The sequence below is a fragment of the Microcaecilia unicolor genome, chromosome 3, assembly GCF_901765095.1.
Source record: "Microcaecilia unicolor chromosome 3, aMicUni1.1, whole genome shotgun sequence".
Lineage (NCBI taxonomy): Eukaryota > Metazoa > Chordata > Amphibia > Gymnophiona > Siphonopidae > Microcaecilia > Microcaecilia unicolor.
The window spans coordinates 205,132,106-205,155,764 of record NC_044033.1 but is presented as its reverse complement, the minus strand read 5'-3'; the positions used below and the strand labels follow the sequence as shown (position 1 = coordinate 205,155,764).

The 23,659-nt window shown below is 47.9% G+C and overlaps 1 protein-coding gene across 3 annotated transcripts in view; it reads right to left on the bottom strand.

Annotated features, from left to right (window-relative positions):
- KIFC1 (kinesin family member C1) overlaps window positions 1–23,659 on the bottom strand; it is a 74,432-nt gene that overhangs the window by 28,640 nt on the left and 22,133 nt on the right. For 2 of the 3 annotated variants that reach the window (XM_030197197.1, XM_030197195.1), the window contains exons 3-9: window positions 20,941–21,061; window positions 19,335–19,394; window positions 18,822–18,866; window positions 18,421–18,640; window positions 17,850–18,027; window positions 17,575–17,742; window positions 17,218–17,340 (exon numbers count right to left, since the gene is read on the bottom strand). In XM_030197197.1, the coding sequence (XP_030053057.1) occupies window positions 17,218–17,340; window positions 17,575–17,742; window positions 17,850–18,027; window positions 18,421–18,640; window positions 18,822–18,866; window positions 19,335–19,394; window positions 20,941–21,061 (915 nt within the window). The remainder of the gene's footprint in view (window positions 1–17,217; window positions 17,341–17,574; window positions 17,743–17,849; window positions 18,028–18,420; window positions 18,641–18,821; window positions 18,867–19,334; window positions 19,395–20,940; window positions 21,062–23,659) is intronic. The other variant, XM_030197198.1, reaches the window with a different exon arrangement.

Genomic DNA, 23,659 nt, shown 5'->3' with positions numbered 1-23,659 from the left:
CAACATGTGTCTGCTTAGAAAATCCGCGTTCACGTTGTCCACCCCGGCCACGTGCGCCGCCGAAATCTGCACTAGATGCCTTTCTGCCCAACTCATGAGCAGAGCTGTCTCGATTGCCAACCGCGGACTCTCTGTACCGCCCTGCCGGTTGACATACGCTACCCGCTGTCGCGTTGTCGGACATAACTCTTACCACCTTTCCGACCACACTTGAGCGAAACACCAACAGAGCTAGCCCAATTACCCTCGTCTCCAACCGGTTGATAGACCACTGAGCTTCCTCCGTCGATCACCGCCCCTGCGCGGACTGACTGAGCTCCCCAGCCCAGCAGACTGGCATCCGTAAACAGAATCACCCACTTAGGAGGTTCCAACGGCATGCCCTTTTTCAGATGGGCCGAGCACAGCCACCACTGGAGACTGCGCCGAGGAGCCCCCCTCAATGGCAACCTCAACTCCAAACTGTGTACCTGAGGAGACCTCCGGGACAACAGAGCCGCCTGAAGCTGACGCATATGCGCCCTGGCCCATGGTACTACCTCTATTGTCGCTGCCATGAGGCCCAGAACCCGAAGGTACATTCGAATAGTCGGACTCTGAATGGACATTAGCAGCCGGACCTGCTGCTGAAGAGAGGAGATCCGAGAATCCGGCAGAAAACACGACCCACTGCCGTGTCAAACCGCACTCCCAAGTACTCCAGACTCTGCGATGGGATCAACTGACTTTTGACTACATTCACTACCCATCCGAGCGATTCCAGAAACGCGACCACCTGAGCCGTCGCTGTCACACTGTGAACCCGAGACTTCGCCCGGATCAACCAGTCGTCCAGATACGGATGCACCAGAATTCCCTGCCTCCGCAAAGCCGCTGCTCCCACCACCATTATCTTGGAGAAGGTGCGTGGAGCCGTTGCCAGACCAAAAGGCAGAGCACAGAACTGAAAGTGCCTCCCTAAAACAGCAAAACAAAGGAAACGCTGATGGGCCTCTCGAATTGGCACGTGCAGATACGCTTCCGTGAGATCCAATGACGTGAGAAATTTTCCCTGACGAACAGCCACTATGACCGAGCGCAGTCTCCATGCGGAAGAATGGCACCTTGAGCGCCCCATTGACCCGCTTGAGATCTAAAATGGGTCGAAACTGGTCCTCCTTCTTCGGCACCACAAAGTAAATGGAATAACAACCCATTCCCAGTTCGTGCAGAGGAACGGGTACAACAGCTCCCAACTGGATTAAGCGACCCAGAGTCTCTTGAATAGCCTTTAACTTGACTCGAGAGTGACAAGGAGAGGGAAGAAACAGATCCGGCAGCAGGTGCTCCAACTCAAGCGCATAACCGTAGCGAACAACCTCCAGCACCCACTGATCTGAAGTAATTTGGGTCCACCCCTGATAAAACAGACAAAGTCGCGCCCCGACCTTCACCAGAGGCTGGACCCACACACCTTCACAAGGAGGACGTATTACCATTTCCGGCACCTCCGGAGGAGTCCCGACCTCCTCGACGACCCCCTCAAAAGGACTGCGTCCGCTGGAAAAGGTGAAATTAGATCTTACCTGCTAATTTTCTTTCCTCTAGACCCTCCAGACCGGTCAAGACGCGTGGGTTATGCACTCCTACCAGCAGAGGGAGACTGAGAAAACACTGAGCTTTGGATACTGTATATATAACCTGTGCAGTACACCCACTAGCCAGTATAACCGTAACAAAGCAGAGGAACTAAAACACTAACCAAAACTATCAACCCTGTACGTGGACATTGCCAAATGAAAGAACAACTTTATGTTCTTTTTATCTGTTTTACTCACTGTGTTCTGTTTGTGCTTCCACAGGTGGGCTATCCAACACACCTGGTTCAGACTCATACTAACAATCATCTGAAAAAAACAAGAGTCTGAATTATGTAAACCACAATCATCAGCTGCCAAGAGATATCCAATCACTAAAGTCTACCTCCTGGCCTACAGAAAAAAACAGGGCGGGCTCTTGACCGGTCTGGAGGGTCTAGAGGAAAGAAAATTAGCAGGTAAGATCTAATTTCACCTTCTTCAGCGACCCTCCAGACCGGTCAAGACACGTGGGACGTACCAAAGCAGTGAATCTCTACGGGTGGGACCCCCTTAGGCCAGAGGTCAACACAGCAGCCCCAAAACCTGCCTCCTCTTTAGCATGAACATCAATCCGATAATGTTTAACAAACGAATGCAGAGAGGACCAGACTGCCGCCCGACAAATCTCTAGAGAAGTAAGCATACTACTTTCCACCCAAGAGGCTGCTACTCCCCTGGTGGAATGAGCCGAAAAACCCTTAGGTACTGTACGACCCTTCAAGACGTAAGCAGACGCAATCGCCTCCTTCAACCACTGAGCTATCGTTGCCTTGGACGCAGCCGCTCCCTTTTTAGAACCGCCAAAAAGAACGAACAGCCGATCAGATGTTCTGAACTCTCGAGTTCTAGACAGATAACACCGCAACACTCGCTTCACGTCCAACTTCGCCAGTCGACGCTGTTCCGAGTCTCCAGCTAGATTCCCTAAGACTGGCAGAGAAATGACCTGATTCACATGAAAGTCGGACACTACCTTGGGCAAAAAGGAGGGCACCGGTCGCAGAGAAACCCTTTCCTTGGAAAAAGACAAGAAGGGTGTCCTACAAGACAAAGCCTGGAGTTCTGAAACTCTGCGCGCTGATGAAATGGCTACCAAAAACACCATCTTTAAGGATAGATCCTTGTCCGTAGCCGAAGCCAAAGGCTCAAACAGAGGCTGAATTAACGCCTCCAAAACCAGATTCAAATCCCACGGAGGGAACCAGCCGGCGTTGCGGAGGCCGAAGCAATTTCACTCCCTTCAAAAATCGAATCACATCCGGAGACGAAGCCAACGACTTACCTTGAACCTTGCCACGAAAACAAGACAAGGCTGCCACCTGAACCTTCAAAGTAGACAAGGCCAGCCCCTTGTCCAGACCATCCTGCAAAAATTCTAACACATCCGCGACCGAAGCGTGTATAGCCCTCAAATTCCGAGCCAGGCACCAGTGCTCAAAAAGCCTCCAGACTCGAACGTACGCCAGCGAAGTGGACTGCCTACGGGAACTCAACATCGTAGCAACTCTGGAAGAAAAACCCTTCTTCCTCAACTTGCACCTTTCAAGAGCCAAGCCATAAGCGAGAACTGAGCAGGATCTGGGAGAGTGATGGGACCTTGATACAACAACACTGTCTCTGTCAATGGCAGGGGTTCCGCCACCGCCAGACGCACCAGATCTCCGTACCACGGGCGACGCGGCCAATTTGGAGCTATCAGAATCACCCGACCTGGGTGACGTTCGATGCGTTGAACTACTCTCCCCACTAACGGCCACGGAGGGAACACGTACAGCAACTCCTGAGGCCATGGCAGCAGCAAGGCGTCGATTCCTTCCGACCGCGGGTCCCTTCTGCGACTGAAGAACCGCCGCACTTGCGCATTGCACGTCGTTGCCATGAGATCCATCACTGGAATCCCCCACACCGACACAATGCGATTGAAAACCGATTGATGAAGCGCCCATTCCCCGGGGTCTAGAGTATGTCTGCTCAGATAATCGGTGTCTACGTTGTCCATCCCGGTCACATGAGCTGCCGACAAGGCCTGAAGATGAAGTTCCGCCCACTGGCACAACTGCGCTGCTTCCTCTGCGACCGCTCGACTCTTTGTGCCCCCTTGCCGATTGACGTAAGCTACGGCCGTGGCATTGTCGCAGAGAACTCTGACAGCCTTGCCTTGAAGCAGCGTCTGTAAAGACTGAAGAGCCAAACGAATGGCCCGTGTCTCCAACCGGTTGATGGACCACTGGGCTTCCTCCTGAGACCACCGTCCCTGCGCCACCTGACCGAGACAATAAGCCCCCCAACCGGACAGGCTGGCATCCGTGGTGAGAACTACCCACTCTGTAGCTTCCAATAGCATTCCCTTTACTAGGTTTCGAGCGTCTAGCCACCAACGGAGGCTGAGACGCGGAAGAGCAGTCAGAGGCAAACGCATCTCCAACCCCTGTGATTGAGGAGACCACCGACTGAGAAGTGCCGACTGTAACTGCCGCATGTGCGCTCTGGCCCAGGGAACCACCTCTATAGTCACTGCCATCATGCCCAAAACCTGAAGGTAAGCACGCGCTGTCGGTCTGTCCCCCGCCAGGAAGCGACGAATCTGATCCTGTAACTTGCGGATCCGAAGAGCCGGCAACACCACTCGACCGTTGAGCGTCTCGAAGCGCACTCCTAGACACTCGAGAGATTGGGACGGGACGAGGTGGCTCTTGCTGTGGTTCACTACCCAACCAAGCAATTCCAGCAAGGCTACCACTCGCGCTGTAGCCACTTCGCTCTCCGACTGAGACTTGGCCCGAATCAACCAATCGTCCAGATACGGGTGCACCAAAACGCCCTGTCTCCGCAAAGCCGCCGCCACTACTACCATGACCTTGGAAAAGGTGCGGGGAGCTGTTGCTAGCCCGAAGGGAAGAGCACAAAACTGAAAATGCTTTCCTAAGACCGCAAAGCGCAGAAAACGCTGATGCGCCGTCCGAATGGGAATGTGAAGATAAGCTTCCGTCAAATCCAGCGACGTCAGAAACTCTCCCTGCCGAACTGCAACAACAACAGACCGCAACGTCTCCATGCAAAAAGAGGGAACCTTGAGCGCTGAATTGACTCCCTTGAGATCCAATACAGGACGCCAGGCATCCTCCTTCTTTGGTACTACAAAATAGATCGAATAGCACGCTAAGCATCTCTGCGCGGGAGGAACAGGAACCACTGCTCCCAGGGCGAGAAGACGACGCAACGTGTCTCGAACTGCTGCTCTCTTGATTCTTGAATGACACAGGGACTCCAGAAACCTCTCGGGAGGCGACTCTTCGAATTCCAGCGCATAACCATCTCGAATCACCTCGAGAACCCACTGATCGGACGTGATTTGGACCCAGCTCTGGTAAAACCGACTCAGCCGAGCCCCTACTCGTACCAGAGCCTGGGTCCGCACACCTTCATTGCACATTCCATCCGGAAGACTGTCCTCTCGAGGCAAAGTCACGCCCTCCGCGACGATTCCCTCGAAAGGACTGGGTGCGCTGAAAAAAACCGTCCTCTAAAAGACCCACTAGTCCGTCCTGGCCTACACTGCCGGGCCTCAGCAAAACGACCACGAGCAGACACCCCCCTGGTGCCCGACTTGGGACGTAAATCCGGCAGGCGAGGAATCTTAGCATCACTAAGGCCTTTCACCAAATTGTCCAAATCCTCTCCAAAGAGCATGGTTCCCTTAAAGGGAAGAGAACACAACTTCGCTTTAGAAGCCGCATCCGCAACCCAACCTCGCAGCCATAGGGCCCTACGCGCTCCAACTATCATAGCCATATTCTTGGCGGACGCCCTCAACAAACCATAAAGGGCATCTGACAAGAAAGATGAACCCATCTCGAGCTTAGCTAACTCATGAACTCCGGAGGCCCCAACCTCCACTGACTCATCCAGGAGTTTCTCGGCCCAGCGAAAACATGCTCGGGCTACCAGGCCCCCACATACAGAGGCCTGGAGCGCGAGCGCCGACAAATCAAAACTACGCTTAAGGAAGGCGTCAACCCTCCTATCCTGGGGGTCGCGGAGAGCGGCTCCGCCGTCTACCGGGATAGCCGTAGCTCTAGTCACTGCTGTAACCACTGCATCTACCGTAGGGGCCTTAAAGGAATCTTTGTCCTGCTGAGGAAGAGCCGTGCCATTGTCTTAGAGACCTTGCATGGAGCATCCGGTAATTTCCACTCCTGGGAAATCATCTCCCGGAGGTCCTTGTTCATAGGAAAGGACCGCGCCTTACTGTGAATACCCTTTACCAAAGGGTCCTGTCCAGATTCACCCACGGGCACCTCAGGCTCAAACTTAAGTGTCACTGTGACCTGGTCTATGAGCTCCGCAAGCTCATCCCTATGGAAGATTCTGACAACAGAGGGGTCCTCACCAGGTAAGGCATCAATAAGGTTAAGAGAGTCTTCAAACCCCTCTACCTCTTCCTCAATACCTATTGGGTCTTCCGACCCCAGTTGAGACAAACAGTCCCCATCTTCTGACCATTCTAACCTTGGTCTTTTAGTCAGCATAGAGCCATGACCCTCCTCCACCTGAGGAGGCCCGGACTTCGAAGCACGACATCGAAGCAGCTTGCCGGTCATAATAAAACACACACACAGTCCGCCTTCACGCCAAATACTCTGTTAAGCAACTTCGCACTGCTCTCCCGTCTAGTGCAGGGAACTGAACTCCCCTTCCGTTCCGCACTAAATAAATAATAAAAGGCCCAGAACACTGCTGGCAGCTGAAAATTGTGAGGCACTCAAGGCTCCAGTACAGAGAAAGCAGCCGAGGCACAGAGCTGCCACTTATTCAGAGATGGAGAGCAGCTTAGGGGGAGGGACCCGCAACACAGGTGTAACACCCCAGGGGAAACACTGGGCCCCACCGGACCCAGGGTCCCGAAGCACACTTCTTTCTTTTCTTTTTTTTTTTTTGTATTATCCACGTACAGGTAGACACAGAATGAACCAATTTGGAACAAACAACCCAATTCTTACTTCCTATGAGGAAAACTACCTCACCAGACCAGTGAAGACTGCACAGGCTGTCCTTCTACCTCTGCTGAGACTGAGAAAATACTGGCTAGTGGGTGTACTGCACAAGTTATATATACAGTATCCAAAGCTCAGTGTTTTCTCAGTCTCCCTCTGCTGGTAGGAGTGCATAACCCACGCATCTTGACCGGTCTGGAGGGTCGCTGAGGAAACCGGCTTTTAGAAGGAGAACCAAATCTGCCCGGCCTGTACCGCCTCGCGTCCTTAAACCGACCTCTAGCCGAACCACCTCGACTAGTCGCCTTAGGCCGTAACTCCGGCAACCGTGAGACCTTGGTATCCCCAAGACCACTCATCAGTTTATCCAAGTCCTCTCCAAACAACATAGAACCCTTGAAAGGGAGAGAACACAACTTTGCTTTGGAGGCCGCATCTGCCACCCAGCCCCTAAGCCAAAGAGCCCTGCGAGCTGTCACCGCCAGAGCCATATTCTTAGCCGAAGCCCTTAGCAAATCACAAAGGGTGTCCGCCAAAAACGAAGACCCCATCTCCAATTTGGCCAGGTCCCGAACCAAACCAGTCCTATCTAACGCAGGCTCATCCAAGAGCTTCTCTGCCCAACGGAAACAAGCTCTGGCTACCAAGCCCCCACACACAGAGGCTTGCAAGGCCAAAGCCGACAAATCAAAGCTGCACTTCAGAAAGGACTCTAGCTTCCTATACTGAGGATCCCGTAAGGCTGTACCGCCATCCACCAGAATGGCCATAGCCTTAGTAACCGCCGTAACCACCGCATCCACAGTAGGTGGTTTCAGCAGGGCCAAATCTTCCGGAGGCAAGGGATACAGCCGCACCATAGCCCTAGACACCTTACAAGCAGCCTCCGGCACAGACCATTCCTGAAAAACCATGTCTCTAATGTCTGAATTCATGGGAAAGGAGCGGGAGGCTCTCTGAATCCCCTTAACCAAGGGATCTACCTGGGGTCCCTCCGCAAAAGGAGTGGCCGCCGGAGCAAACTTCAAAGTAGAGATCACCTGATCAATGAGCTCTAACAACTCCTCCTCATGAAAAATGCGAAGCACTGAAGAATCTTCCCCAGGCCTTAGCCCATCCTGATCCTCAGACACATCTCAGAGATCCTCCTCTCCTGGGTCACTCCAAACGTCCGACCCAGGCAAAGAAAGTATCTCCATAGGCTCCGAAATATCCACCCTTGGGCGCTTAACTCCCACTGAGCTAGCAGCCTCCGGGGAACAAACAGCCTGAGAGGGGCCAGCTCTCCAGGCATTATACAGAGACCAAACAAACTCAAGGGGGAAACCAGACCCCCCCGACGCTGCTGAAGCCCCAATACTTCCCGCAGTCTCCGTGACGGACCCCCCTCGCTCCCGAGGCAGCAGGTCCATCACGTGATCCGCAGCTAAACTAAGCGCGCTTCCCGCCACACACGGGTCCCGACGCCGGTAAGGAATGCACGGCCAAAAGGGCCGCGCTTCCCGCCAAAAACGGCTCCGTCGAGGCTGACCCGGGACGCGCAGCCAAAATAGCCGCGTTTCCCGCCAAAACCGGCCCCACCATTGCCAGCCTGAAATGTACGGTCAAATCGCCGCCCAACACCTCCGCCGACTCAGGGGAATGCACGGGGGGGCTCTCCACAAAATTTACATAGGCCACCTTTCACTTCGACACCGCGCTTCACGCAAAACAGACACCTCGCCGGCTTACACATAATGGCCGCGAACACAATGAAAACAAACAGTTGTTTTGTGCTCTGACAGAATAAAAGGCAAAACCGCCTAAGGCAAGAACGCCCTTGAAGACGTTTTATCTCTGGACTGCCACAAGAACGGCCAAAATAGCCGCCTTTTAAAAACGTTTATATATATATACTAGTAAAAAAGGCCCGTTTCTGACACAAATGAAACGTGCGCTAGCAAGGTCTTCCTTGGAGTGTGTATGTTTGAGAGAGTGTATGTGAGAGCGACTGTGTGTGTGTGCTCCTCGGAAGAAAAAAAAATGTGTGCGCTTGGTTTTGAGTGTATGGGAATGACGGCTGTGTTAGTGAGTGGAAACAGAGATTAACCAATGGGCTTCCTTGCTCGTGTGTAGTAATCGTCATGCACCATGGCCGGAGTTGGAGAGGAGAGGGAGGGCGGTGGAACGGTGAGCGAGCATCTGCCGGAGGGTGGGTGAGGGGGACTGTGGGCGGGGGGACGGGGTGCAGCGCCGATGTTGGTTGGTTTTGAGTGTATGGGAATGACAGCTGCATTGGGGAGTGGAAACAGAGATTACCCAATGACAATCTGATTTGTTCAGTGTCATTGCTCTGCCATCAACGTCATCACGTTGTGACGTGGGGGCGGGGCAGACACTCATGGGATCTTGCAACTACAAATTTAGAACGTTGGAGGTGCCTTTTATATATAGATATATACATAGACATATATATATATATTTTTTTAACCTCGTTGCTGATGCCTAAACGCCTCAAGTGTACAGAACGAGGTCTGTAGCCGAGGTCAAGCAGACCTCCAGAGGAAGAGCACAGGGAATAAGAAGCCCCAATGGGCCTACCAGACTGAGTACACTGCACAGGCTGCACACATCTACCCTCTGCTGAGACTGAGAAAATACTGGTTAGTAGAAGGTCTGCACAGGCTACTTGTATAAGAAGTTTTAGTGTTCTCAGTCTCCCTCTGCTGGTAGGAGTGCATAACCCAAGCTTCTTGAACGGTCTGGAGGATTGCTGAGGAAGATATAGTTATGAACAGAGTAAGAGGTTTGTTCTAAATTAACATATTACTATGTAAGAATTAAGGAAGATATGTTTGTGGAATAATTTACATAACACAATGAAAAAAAAAATGATTGCCCGGCTGCACCGACCGCACTTCTGGAAGCCGCTGGGAATCCTCCTTGTCATGGATGGAAAAATAGCGGGGGAAACGAACCTAAAAATATATAGGATACTAGTTTTTTGGTTTTTTTTTAGAAACAGAGCAAAAAAAAAGAAAGAAGAAGAAAAAAAGGCGGGAAACCCCGCGAAAACGAAGGCTCTTTTCACAGGGGCACAGAGAGAGACAGAAAAACAGCCGCTCCCTTACCACGGAAAGAAAAAGACTGGGCGGGAGGATGGCCGTGCGCTCGAAGGCTCTAGCAAACTTTTGTTGCTAGAAAGAATGCCGTTCTTGGGGGGGGGGGGGGGGGGGCCTGCCGTGGACATCACCCAGTCGTGAGAAAAAGCAGCCTGCTTGTCTTTGGAGAAAGCACTTTTTCTTGTGGATTCCCAATAAGCTTAGAAGGGACTAGGGAGAATTAAGTCTACGATCATTTATTGAATTAAGTAGTCTAGCAGGAGAATAAGGAATTAGACCAAGTCCATCAGGGATAGGGAAATACAGAGTATCTGAAAGTAACCCACCTTGAGCTACTACTGAAAAAAAGATGCAAGCTAAACCCACAAAAAGTAAAATACAAAGCAGTGGAGGACTTGAAGTTCAAGCATAGCTGTAGTTCTCACTGTGGGATTCTGAACAAGTCAAGTTTGACTAAGTAAATATAAATTAACTTCTCTGGGAAAGAAAATGTATATAAAAAAATTGTGCAGATTTCTCTTTCCCTAGTATCACCAACAGATCAGTCCACAAATTGTGGGTTATACCTACCGGAAGGTGGTGATAGAGAGAAATTGAGCTTTGCCATATAGGGTGGTGTGCAACTGGCTCAATCTGTGCTCTGTGCAGCTTCTTATCTCTGCGGATAATTGCTCCTGCTCTAGTTTTGCTAGAGGGGGCAAAGGCTTGGATTTCTAACTTTCTAAGGGGCATACCTGGTTGTGCCATCTCTCTCCCACCGCATTGCTGCTAAACCTCTCCTAAGGCTGCTCTCTCTGATTTCTGGAGGTAAAAATATTTCTGGCTGCCTTCTGGGGAAGCTCTCTCTCTCAAAGAGAAGCCCTTACTTCAGGTTTATATTTCCATGCTGTCTCTGGTAAGCCCACTTCCTATTTGGTGTACTCCTTCAGCTGGATCTGCCTATCACTCTAAACTTTCTGTTTCTGATTGCAGCAGCTTCTAATTGATAATGGCTGAGATAGTTAACGCTGCTCCAATTGTAGTATGCAGAAAATGGTGTCCGGCTAGTGCTCAGCTTGTTTAATTTTTTCTCCCCACTCTTCAGACCAGGTAGACAGTTTCTTGGGCAGTCCCAGTTTGGGTTAGTGTCACACAGGAGACTGATCCGCTCAAGGGCCAGCTTGATACCTCAAAGTGTAGGAACAGCAGCCATCTTAGTTTGTTAGCAACTGGGAGAAAAACACAGGAATCCTTTTCCTATGCTTCAGTCCTCTCTTCTGGGGTCAGTTTTGAACTTACCTGTTTCCTCTTTTAGGCTTCTGGAATCCCCTTGGTCCCCTTTCATCTAGGTTCATTCTGTTACTTCATCAGGCTTATTTACTGAAGATAGCACAATCTTTTCAGGAACGTCAGGGATCTGTTCCTCAGTTTCAAAAACAAATGGTCTTCTAAAAGGAGGACAATAGATCACCCTCCAGAATTAGATACTGAATGCGCTGTCAGAGCCTCATTCTGAAGGGGCACTCTCAGCTTTCAGAGATTTCTTCCAAGGTGGTGAGTTGCCTGCTGTGGCAAAACAGGAAATTTTCCTGCTTATAAATTGTATAGCTATTTTTTTTATGATGTGCATTTCCCTTGTTTGGCCAGCAAATGGTCTCTCTTTTGTTTGTAAAGCTGACAGTTTCTTCTTCCCGCCTAAGCTGAGAAGTAATCTGCAGTGCTGTTGGTCAGAAGCCCCTCAGTGTTTATGCTCTGGACTCTGATCAAATCTGCTAGAAATCTTTAGTCTCAGAGTGTAAGTGTGAAAAGTACAGATCTCTATACTGAGACCCCGTTCAAAGACAGGTCAGTTAACGTTCCTGAACTCCCCAGGTAGTGAGTGTTTAGTTAGTTTAATATTGATTCCTGTTTAATTTACCTGTTATTGTCTGCTAATTACACCCTATTCATCCATTCATTCACTGTTCTAACTTGTTATGATAATAAATCAATTCATTTCTTAGCTCTGTTTGTCCTGGACCAAGAATCCTGGTGATTTGAGTTTTGGGTCTGTGGACCCCTCGAAGTGTGATCCCAGTGTCCTTAGAAACCATTGAAAAATTAAGTTGAGTGGGAGACACGCCCAGAGGTAAGCATAACCCAGCAGGTGGAAGGAAGGGTATGCCAGAGTAGAGCACGTGCACAGGTGGTAGTGGGCCTGAGCAGTGCTGGTACAGATCCTCTAAGTGGCCGCAGGGTTAGCCCCAGGTGGGTGCTAGGCATTCCGTGACACCTCATGATGAAGGTGATGACTCTATAGCAGCTAAGCTGTTTCATAAAGAATCTGCCTTTATTACTAAATTCTCAATATTTCTTCTCCGGTATCTCAAAGTGCTGCTTTCTCTCTCTCTAATTCTATTATGATGAGCACTAAAAAGCCACTAAACCCTGAATCCGGTTGCATGAGGCTACCGAGGAGCTTATTTCTGCACAGTGGAATACACCAGATGCCAGTCTCAAGGTGGCTCGGACTATGTCCACATTGTACCCTATCCTTCCAGAGGAGTTGGAGAAACAAATTACCTAAAGGGGATGGTTTGGTTAACAGAAGGACTAAGAAAATGACTATTCCAGTTGATTGAAAGTGGTACAATTCTTAAAAGATATTGTATAGAGCTGTTTGGTTTTTCAGATCAGACAACTTTGAATATAACATTCCCTTATTTTTGATCTAGTAGGGCAATTAGCTAGCTTGTCTTGGTTTTCTCACAGACTATAGACAGGCTTGCTTAACCCTAGTAATGGGCTATAAACTTTAATAAGTGTCTGTTTGTTTCAAACAGGCTTTTAACATAACACAGGGACATTTTCAGTGAAGGACCACAATGAGTGATAGGTACAGAGGTTACAAAGGGCAAAAGATGAATATTTGAGAAAAACACCAAAGAAATAGAATTATGTGAAGGTGACCTTAAAGGTCAGAGTTGAAAAATACCAGATAAGTAAGAGAAAATATAAGGCATTAAGTGATTGGACAAATTAAGCTTCAATATTCAGACTGGGTACCTTTTGTACTAGGTCAGAGTCTGACAGCTTCCAAAGGAAAAACACAGAGAGAGATTGATTTTATTTTCCTTATACTGAAATTTGGACTGATATAAATAAGAATTCAATTTTCTGTAATACTGGGATAAAAGAATTTTTATTGTAACCATTTATTTACTCTAATAAATTTTAGCATTATTATAAAAGAAAAAACTGAACTAAGTGTTTTTCCTTTGTTAGAAGGGCTTGGGTTTTTTTTAGTTTCTTCTGTTCAGCTTCCTTTTAGAGGCAAGAAGGGAGTACCCTATAAACAATATTCAAGACAGAAAATTGAAAAATGTTCTGAAGCTTTCCTTTGAGATGGCTGCCTTGTTTTTGTAGGCTTCAGTTTGTGGTTCTTATGTAGCCTGAGCTTGCCTTAGCTGGGCTCAACTGCCTAGTGAATCTTCTAGGAAGAATGATCTACACCCTATTCTTGATTTTCCATCTGTCAAAGCAGGCTTAGCTTATTTGGTGGATACCATTTATGATCTCCTTCTTGTGTGTCAGCTATGTAGATGGCCTTAGTGGTAACTTCCCAGTATCTCTTGTGGCTCATGTATTGGTTGGCCAATGCTTCCAAATCCAGGCTTAATAAATTGCCCTTTGAAGTAAACTACTCTTTGGCTAGGACCTTGAGAAGCTCTTTAAGGATTTAAGGGATTCTAAGCATCAGCGCCTGCCGAAACTATAGCCTAAGTACTCCTTTCTGGTCAAACCAATCCCACTCCCAAATCAACACAAAGCAAAACAGGCCAGGCAATCTGATCCCTTTCAAAGGCTTCTGTTTCAGAAGAAACAAACCTTTCAGTACAAGTCAACCTTCATATTCCTCCAACTCCTCCCACACACCTTTGCTTATACCCTATGCTATTAAAATGTTTTATTGTGCTGACATATACTATTGCCATACTTGTACTGTTATTTGAATATTTTTACTGCTGTAGTTGTCTATTGCTAATGTTTGACTTATTCTTGCTGTACACCACCTTAAGTGAATTCCTTCAAAAAGGCAGTAAATAAACCCTAATAAATACTTCACAATGATGGGGTACAGGGTCTACTCTTCACTCACTTTGATAGGCAGTTACCTGTTGGAATTTTTCAAGGAGTGGACCAAGATAACTTCAGATCAATGGGTCCTTGAGGTCAAAGAAAGTGGTAATAAGTTTTCCAATCCACTTGCAAATTTTTCTCTTAAAAATCTCCCTGCAAGGTATTAAAACAGTGCTTTCAATCAGCTGTACCGAACAACATTTTACCATGGGCTTTGAGCTTTAACAAATAAAGCAACATGAAATTAGAGATCGTGTTTATTTCAGTAGATTTAACACAGTAGAGCCCCAGATTATTTTATTTGAACTTAAATCACTATTCAGCCGAATACAAATAATGTATTTGGGGCCGAATTGAAAATTTGATAAAGCCCCATTTTCAAACTCTCCAGTTAGGAGCAGGCCTCCCTGTACCGATAAGTGAGAAGGGGTTAGGAAGATGACCTTTTTTTCAGAACCACAAAGTAAATGGAACATTTTGATCTGGCATTCATCAGGACCACTATCCAACTGGGCTGATCCAGCGGCATTCCCTTGGTCAGATTTGCGTCCCGTAGCCACCAGCGGAGGCTGCTCTTCAACTCTGCAGGAAGGGACAACCTGAGATTCAGCGAGCCCGTCTGGGAGGACGAACAAGACAAAAAAAGACCTCTGCAGAGATCTCATATGAGCCCTGGCCTAGGGCACTGCCTCGATTGTTGCCGCCATGGAACCCAGGACTTGAAGATAATCCCTGGCTGAAGGTCTCGAGGATTTCAACAACTTGCGAATCTGAGACTGCAGCTTGAGGATGCGAGCTGAAGGAAGAAAGACCCGGCCTTGCTGTGTGTCGAAATACACCCCCAGGTACTCCGATGACTGAGAGGGCTGAAGGCGACTCTTCTGGGAATTGACGACCCAACCTAGGGACTGCAAGAAATCTACCACCTGAGCAGTGGCCTGAACGCTCTCCTGGAAAGACTTCGCTCTGATCAACCAGTCGTCTAGATAAGGATGGACTAGAATGCCCTCCGTTCTGAGAGCTGCTGCTACGACGACCATGACTTTGGTAAAGGTGCGCGGAGCGGTCGCAAAGCCGAAGGGAAGAGCTCGAAACTGAAAATGTGGGCCTAGGACCGTAAAATGTAGAAAACACTGATGTGCAGGATGAATGGGAACGTGCAAATAAGCCTCTGTTAGGTTGAGAGCCGTCAGATACTCCCTGGGCCGAACCGCCACGACAGACTGCAGTGTCTCCATACGAAATGAAGGTACCCTAAGAGACAGATTCACTGCCTTGAGATCCAGAATCCGCCGGAAGGAACCCTCCTTTTTGGGAACTAGAAAACAGATGGAGTAATGACCTGTACAGAGCTCTGACAGAGGAACTGGACAAATAGCCCGAAGATCAAGAAGCCTGCGTAGAGTGTCCCTGACAGCCACTGCCTTGAGCTGAGAGTGGCAAGGAGATTCCAAAAAGGCGTCTGACAAAGGACAAGCAAATTCTAAGGTGTACCCGTCTCGAATAACCTCTAAGACTCACTGATCGGAAGTAATCTGGGCCCTCCTCTGATAAAACGGCGTCAGTCGTGCCCGCACTGGAACCGGCCTGAAGAGCCTGAGGAAGCTGATAATGTTCAGAATAGACCAACTGTACAGAAAAATTAAATGAGCTATAATTTTTTTTTTTAAACAAAGCTCAGAGACAATATCAGGAAGGACAAGAGGGGATGGACCCGGCCACCCGAGTTTAGCACTCCCGAGGCACTAAAAGGCCCCCGCGGACCTCTGCCTCCACATAACAGGCTTTCTGCTGTCATGTTCAAGTGTACAGCGCTGCGTACGTCTAGTAGCGCTATAGAAATGATAAGTAGTAGTAGTAGTAGAAATAAAAGGGTGCACACAGAATAAACCCAATAAGAAAAAATACAGAAAAAATAGAGAAGTACAAGAATGAGACTGAAGGGCTCACCACCTTTCACCTGCTGGAGAGTGAGATTACTGGATCTTTCTCTGGCTGGCAAGGGCTCTTATTGGCTCTCTCTAGAGTCAGTTTTTTTTTCTCAGTCTCCACCTGCTGGAAGGCATGCACAACCCATCAGTCACATTATGGGCTGGTCTGGAGGGACGCTAAGGAATCTCCCTTACTCTGCCTACGATTTTCTTGACTCTGACATTTTTTTCCTGATTCTGAGCTTCTAGCTCAGCTCACAGAAACATGTAAGCAGATAAAGACTATCCAGTCTGCCTATACATGCCATCTACTCTCCTGATCACTCCCTTAGAGATCTTATATACTGCAGCAGGACATGCTTATCCACCCCTACCCTAGCTGAATATTTTTACTGCTGTAATTGTCTGTTGCTTATGTTTGATTTATTTTTACTGTACACCACCTTGAGTGAATTCCTTCAAAAAGGTGGTAAATAAATCCTAATAAATAAATATAATAAATTATGTACTTCGCCCAAGCTCTCTTGAATTCAGATACTATTTTCACCTCCACCACTTCCACAGAGCTGCCTTTCAATTGAAAGGCTTGCCTCTTGTGAATTTATGCCTCATAAGTATTTAAATGTACCTATCATATCTCCCCTCTCCTGCCTTTCTTCCAAAGAATACATATTAAGATCTTGTCAGTCCCCATATGCTCAAACTAGTAGTATAGCCTGGGCCTGGTGCCCTGAATTTTCATTTGCATCTATGGGATTTCCAACCCCTCTCCCACCCCCCCAATTTAAGTCCCTTCCCAACCCACTTAGCCAAATCATCACAATGACTGTCTGCGTCCTCTGGAACCCTGCAAACACGATCCCTGTATCCAAGTCACTGACCCTCGATTATGTAGGTGGTGATTTGAGGCTCCCACTTCCCCAGAAGGCCATGAACATTGCCTGCACAACATCCAAGCCCACCTGCAATGGTGAAAACCAGAGCCAATAACTAAACCTATCCACACATAAACGATTACCTCTTTACTTACAATATCATAGCTGCATCCATTTTATATCACTTTGTTAACATGATTTCTATGTAAGCCGCATTGAACCTGCTATTGAGTGGGAAAGTGTGGGGTATAAATGTTACAAATAAATAATAAATAAACAAACAAACAAACCTAGGTCATTTTGCACCACCACCACTCAGTCAGCCCTCTCATTTCAGATTTTACCAGCTATGAGGAAACAGTTTGGTTCCAAGTCCTTATATCATTCCAGACCATTGGGATTTTACCAGCTGTTAACCTTGTTTAATGGGTATCTGTTGCCACCACAGCTCCCCATTCCAATTTACCAGCACAACTTCCTCTGACCCATGTGTGTAACAACCCAGGTAACATCTTCCCTCCCTCTGCTGTTGAGGAATCACCAGAAATCTCATTCCATTCAATCTCCCGATTTCTCTATGATCACTCCTGCCCTCTCACCTCTTCTGTCCTGGAGAGGACCAGGCTTTTCTTGTCTTGCAGGGGAAAGTGAATCTGATCCAAATTCTTCTGATCCTCTGATTTTAATAATGGACGAACACGACAAAATACTCTGATGTTTCCCTGCACAAAGAAGAGAAAAACAGACAGAATATTCTGTCAGTGTGAGTCCCACACACCCACCACAGTACTCTGAAGCATCAAACTTGCAGTTGGAATGGAGTTTGCAGAGTCCAATGCTTTCCAGTGGGGTCCATCACTGAATTGAAGCAGCAGCTCCCCCAGAATCCCTTTTATCCTCGGGTCTCCATATATTAAACCCAACCTATCGCATCCCACAGTCTCAAACTTTCTGACCTTAAGCTCCTGGATGACATTGTGAAGGTGCCGCCGATCCATTTCTTGCATGTGAAGTTTCTCCTCCTTTTCTTGGATTTCTTGTTGGAGATCACCAATCTGTGCCCGCCGAGCTTTGGTCTCATCTCGCAAGTGGGAGTTCTCCTGTTCAGCTTGCTTCAGTTTAAGCTGCAGGAGGAACACAGAAGAGTCAGACAGAAAATACATGGCCATCAAGAGCCAGGGCAAGCCAGGCTGATTAGGATGTAAAGGGAGGGGGTGGGGGGCAGACTCACCTCTGCGGAATCCAGAAGTCTACACAGGCTTTGTTTAGCTTCCTGTAGCTCCTGGATTGTTTGAAGCTGGTCTGTGATCTGCTGCTTCTGCCCGGTGCTCAAGCTGGTCAGTTCTTTCACCTGGTGGATGGACTGCTGTAGTTTCTCCTGAACTGTTTTCATATCAGTCTCCAACATGCTGCAAAATTCATTCAGAGGGTTAGTCTCCTGGTTCCAAAAGTAGAGTATCACACAAAATGCACTCTGCATTGTCAGCACCTCATTCCCCAATATGCTCTCACAACACAGGGAGATACAAGATCATAGGCTGACATTTTTTTTCTCACTACCTTTACTCTAACCCTTTAACAGACACTTACTACATCCAATGCTTCTTGACATCTCTCCCCACCCGTAGCACCTCCCACACCCAAGGCCAAGACTTTTTATCTAAGTCTGAAACACTCAAACCCTTATTAAAAACTCAAGAGCCATAATGCAAACAAACAAAAAAAATCAATCCTTGCGAAGAATTCAACCTATTCTCCCACCAACTTCAATGGCCTGTGCCTGCTGTTTCAGCCCCTCTCACCAGAACCTGCTGCTCAGCTCCTTGTTCTCGACCCTCAACGTATCCAGCCTTTGCTGCATCTCCTCCATGTTCCTGCGTAGTTGCACATTATCCCCGGACAGCAGATGTACCTTATCTTTGTAACTGGTCACCTTATCTCGCATGTCGCTGACCTGACCCTTCAAATCCCATGCCGCACGCTTCTTCCCAGGCACTGTGGCAACTACAGCTGAAGATCCTGCTGGAAAGACACACGGGAGACTACAAACACTGAAGACAAAGTATCTATACATAAGGAAGTTGGGAGAGCAAGACAAAAAGTGCAATTTAAACAAACGTCTTTCCAGGAAGAGGAAGGGAGCAGAGGAGTCAGGATAAAGGGATCAATCACTCACATGATCCACATATATAGATCTACTTACCTGTCCTGGGAGCAGAAATGGAAGGGATAGCTTTTTTATTGACCACTGATAGGAGAGGAAATGAGAAAAAAAGGGATAGCCATGTTAAGCACATTTGTATCTTTAACATGTTCACCAAATGTACATCCTTCACCTTTGACATAGAGAGACCTATTTAACTCCTGCCCCCCCCCCCCCCCCCCCAAAAAAAAAAAAAAAGAAACCCCACTGAAAAGGGGAAAGGGAATGAGGGACTTGATATACTGCCTCTCTGTGGCTTTTTTTTTTTTTTTGCCATTACATTCAAAGTGGTTTAAATAGTATATACAGTACTTATTTGTACCTGGGGCAATGAAGGGTTAAGTGACTTGCCCAGAGTCACAAAAGGGAAGGTAGCCACGATCTCTTGTACCCTCAGCCTACCTTCCTGGACTGCACTCTTCTCCCAGGCATAGCTCTTGGTTTATGATGTCGCTGCCACAATGCCAACCTCCCCCCCCCCCCCCCCCCCAAAAAAAAAAAGCCATACCTTACCTCTGGCAGATGATGCAGGAGCTCTGAATCCAGACCTGGTTGAAGACACTGATTTTCTTCCTGCAGATTAAACGAAAAAATCCCACATTAAAGTACAGCAGAAAGTGAAGTTGCTTACCTATAATGGCAGTTCTCTTTAAAACAGCAGGGGAATGCAGTCAACTTCATGGTGACATCATTTGACAGATTCTCTGTACTGCAGCTTGGCTTTGCTGTGGATGTGCAGGAGTTCCTCCTCCTCTCCTCAGTTTCAACATTAGCTCCAACGCATATGTTGCAATGCTATGTATACTGTGTTTGGCAGGGACAGAGGGTGGGTAAATGTGGATGTATACTCTCAGTGTCTACAGAGAACTCCCGTTACAGCAACTCCACTTTTTCTGCAGACATGCAGGGGAGATGCAGGCACACTCAGGTGTGAGTCCCAAGCTTTTATTGCGACAAGTGGATGGATTAATAATTAAAAGATGAAGCGGTTAACAAATACTGCTTGATCAAATGCCATGTCTTGAGAGTGGAAGAATCCAAGCAGTAGTATCTGGTGAAAGTGTGATCGAAAACCAGGTGGTGGCCTTGCAAATGTCCAGTAAAAGAGTAACTCTAAGATGTGCACTGAAAGTTACTATTGCCTTGATGCAATGGGGCCAGCGTGGCCTGGTAGAGATTAGTTAGCATTTGTATAACGCTGGTAATCTTGGATAGTTTGAGTTGAGGGTGACCAAAAGTTGGGATGACCTACAGATGTTTGATTCACAGCCTGTCTTACAAGGCTCCACAAAGATGTGTAAGGCTTCTTTGGTTGGAGTCACGAGGTCTTGGAAAGGAAGACTGAGTACTATAGATTGGGCAGGAATTTGGGTTGCATATAGAGAAGTCTACTACAGAAGAACTGGTTATAATATGAGTAGGTTATAAGTGCTTGTGGCTCGCTAACCTACCTAGCTGATGTGATGGGCAAGTCAGTTTTCCACATAAGATATATGAGCAGTTAGGCAGAGTGGCTCAAAGGGTTCCTTCATGAGTTGATCACGGATTATATTTAGATCCCATGATGGAATTGGATCTTGACGGGGAAGACAAGTGCTTGATAATCCATTGATCTGACTGTGACAATGGTTGAAAAGAGCAGACAGGGTGCTGCCATTCTGTTGATCATGGTACTGGAGGCAGGAGCTCTTGCCTCTTCATGTCTGGAGATACCACTAGACACCATGACAATATTTTTAAGTCAGGGGAGAGGGAAGGTTGGTGCCACTAGACACCAGGGAAATTTGTTTGTTTGTTTTAATAGGGGCGAGGGGAGGAAATCGGGGCCCAAGCAGACTGCCAGCAACTTTGTCAGGCACTGACAAGGAACGGTGATGATTTGCAGTGAGATGCAAATTACTTTTGCAATTTTAATACAGCAGTAATTTGCACGATCACCACTTATAGCATTCTGCAGTATTTGGTTTTGGGTTTTTTTTTTAAGATAGCTAATTTTGCAGTAGAGGTGCAGGGATACAGCGAGTTAAAGTGTCCAGCAGACCTCACCTGTAGCCAGGCTATAGCAGTCAGCAGACCTTGCCTAGGACCTCGGACTCTTTCAGCTGCCAGCAGACCTCACCTGTAACCTGGGACCTGGTCACAGCTGCTACTGCTAGGGCTTTGGGGCGAGTGGTAGCAATGCTGGCCGGGATCCTTCGATGAATCATCTCTTCCTCAGCAGAAGACTCACAAAACCGCTTCTGAAGAAGAAAGTTAGGTAGTTAAGCTAACCCAGTTTTCTCTTATCATGAGACTAGCATCCTGTATAGGCACTCGCAGGTATGAGCCACAGGCAAAGAGACACCTCACAAATGGATATTCTCTGGGCAACGTTCAAGCTTTCCAGTGTTTAGCTCAATTTTTGATCAGTGGATTGCTTTCAGCACCTGCAACAGGGTGGGTGGTGCTTGTGCATCAGACTCATTCTGATGTTTTTTGGTTTTTTTTTTGGTGGGGGGGGAGGTTGTAAAGCACCCCCTTGCCTCTGAGGGGAACTAAACACTTCAGAGGGGTCAGAAAGCCCTTCTGGCAAATGAAACACTCCAGAGTACATCTTTTCTCTTTTATAATAATGCTAAAATGTATTAGAGTAAATAAATGATTACAATAAAATTCGTTTATCCCAGTGTTACAGAAAATTGAATTCTTATTTATATAAATCTAAATTTTAGCATAAGCAAAATAAAATGTCTTTCTGGCTGCTCTTTGGGAGGGGACTACACTTCAACCTTAGAGAAGTTCTCCTTGCTTGGAGTAAAACTCGACTGTGTTTAGCCTTATACCTATGCCCCCTTATCAGACAGGCTGTAAGATGCAAGGCTAAACTTTGACATTTATTCTCTGGATAAAATAATTTGGATTAAAGAACACAGGAAGAGATACACCATTAGCCAATCATAAATTTATCTTAGAAGCTTATAATAAATAGAAAAATAGACATCTAATTACTGCTTCCTCAGAGACCCTCCAGACCGGTCAAGACGCTTGGGTTATGCACGCCTACCAGCAGAGGGAGACTGAGAACACTAAAACTGTAACAATGTATAAGCCACCTGCCAACCCCCAAGCAGCCAGTAAATCTCAGTCTCCAGCAGAGGGTAGACGTGCAGCCTGAGCAGTCGGTCTGGTAGGCCTGGGACTTGTTTTAGGCCTTTTGTTGGTTAGCACCCTGTACTTAGAGTCTGTGTGGTTTGGGGAAGTGGGTCCGGTGGGGCTCCGTTTTTCCCCTGGGGTGTCACACCCGGTGATCGGGTCCCTCCCCCTGCTGTGATCTCCTGAGCAGTCAGACCTGTGCCTTGGCTCCTGTGTGATTGCAGGAACCTTGAGAGCCATAGCCCTTGTCAGCTTTTAGCAACCGGGCTGGGAGGTAAGGGGGGGAAAAAAAAAAGCTCTGCTTGTTTGTTTTGGGGCTGACCGGGAGAGCTGCAGTGCATTTGTGAGAGAGAGTGAGACTGGGTGCTGCTGCCTGTTGGGTTGCTTACCTCCTTTCTTCCCTGAGGGATGTTGGCGGGGAAACCGTCCCGTTGCCAGTTCTGTGCGCGCCGAGGTGTGGATGCGCCAGGGGCACAATGCAGGCTCCGTGGGGAGCCGAAACCGCCTCTTTCTTCGCATCCGGTATTGTCCTTAGAGGTTTCCAGGGTCTGCTCGGGCTCCGTTGATACGTCCTTGCTCCCGGGTGCGGTAGCGGCGGTTCCAATTTTGGAGGGAACCGCCACCATCTTGGATTCCTCCGGCCCTGCGGTTTCGCCTCAGACGTTGCAGGATTTTCAGGGGCAGAACATAGGCTGGTCTCCTGAGTGCTCAGGGGGAATGGGATTCCCACCTGATTTTATCTGGTCAATGTTCAAGGCGTGGAAGTCAGGATCCCAGCAGGCAGACCTTCAGAAGGGGGTAGGTCCCTTTGTTGCCGTGCCCTCATCTGGAGTTGTCAGAAGACCCTGAGTTTTTGTCCTTACAGCACTCAGGAGTGCAGTGATCTTGGAGATGATGTTCTTTTGGACACCTGTCCTGAGGAGGAGGGGTCCTTGCCAGGTGACGATCCCTTGGTAGTGAGGATCTTTCATAGAGATGAGCTGGCTGAACTGATTGATCAGGTGGTTGCTACACTTAAATTTGATTCTCCTGAGACCACGGTGGCGCAGGTAAAGCAGATAGACCCGTTGGTTAAAGGTATTCGTCGGTCTTCCCGTTCTTTTCCCATGAATAAAGACCTCAGAGATATGGTCATGCAGGAGTGGTCTTCCCCAGATTCTGCTTGTAGGGTGGCTAGAGTTATGGTGAGGCTTTATCCTCTTCCACCACAGGATAGAGACTCCTTAAAGTCTCCTACAGTAGACGCGGTGGTGGCGGTGGCGATCACTTAAAGCCACTGCTATTTCTGTTGATGGGGGGACTGCTCTCAGGGATCCTCAAGATAGAAATCATTTATTAAGCGTAGTTTTGATCTGTCCACCTTGTCGCTGTAGGCCTCTGTGTGTGGAGGTTTAGTAGCTCGTGCTTGCTTCCGCTGGGCAGAAAAAATCTTAGATGATCTGGCGGTAGATAGATCTTCCTGGGTGCAGGAACTAGCCAAGCTGGAGATGGGCTCTTCTTTCTTAGCGGATACTCTTTATGATTTGCTGCAAGTGTCGGCAAAAAATATGGCATTGGTTGTGGAGCTCGTCGGGCTCTTTGGCTTCGAGGTTGGGTCGCAGATGCGGCCTCTAAGTCCAAGTTGTGTTCTCTCCCCTTCAAGGGTTCTATGCTGTTTGGGGAAGAGCTGGATAAGTTGGTACGCTGTCTTGGGGATGCTAAGGTTC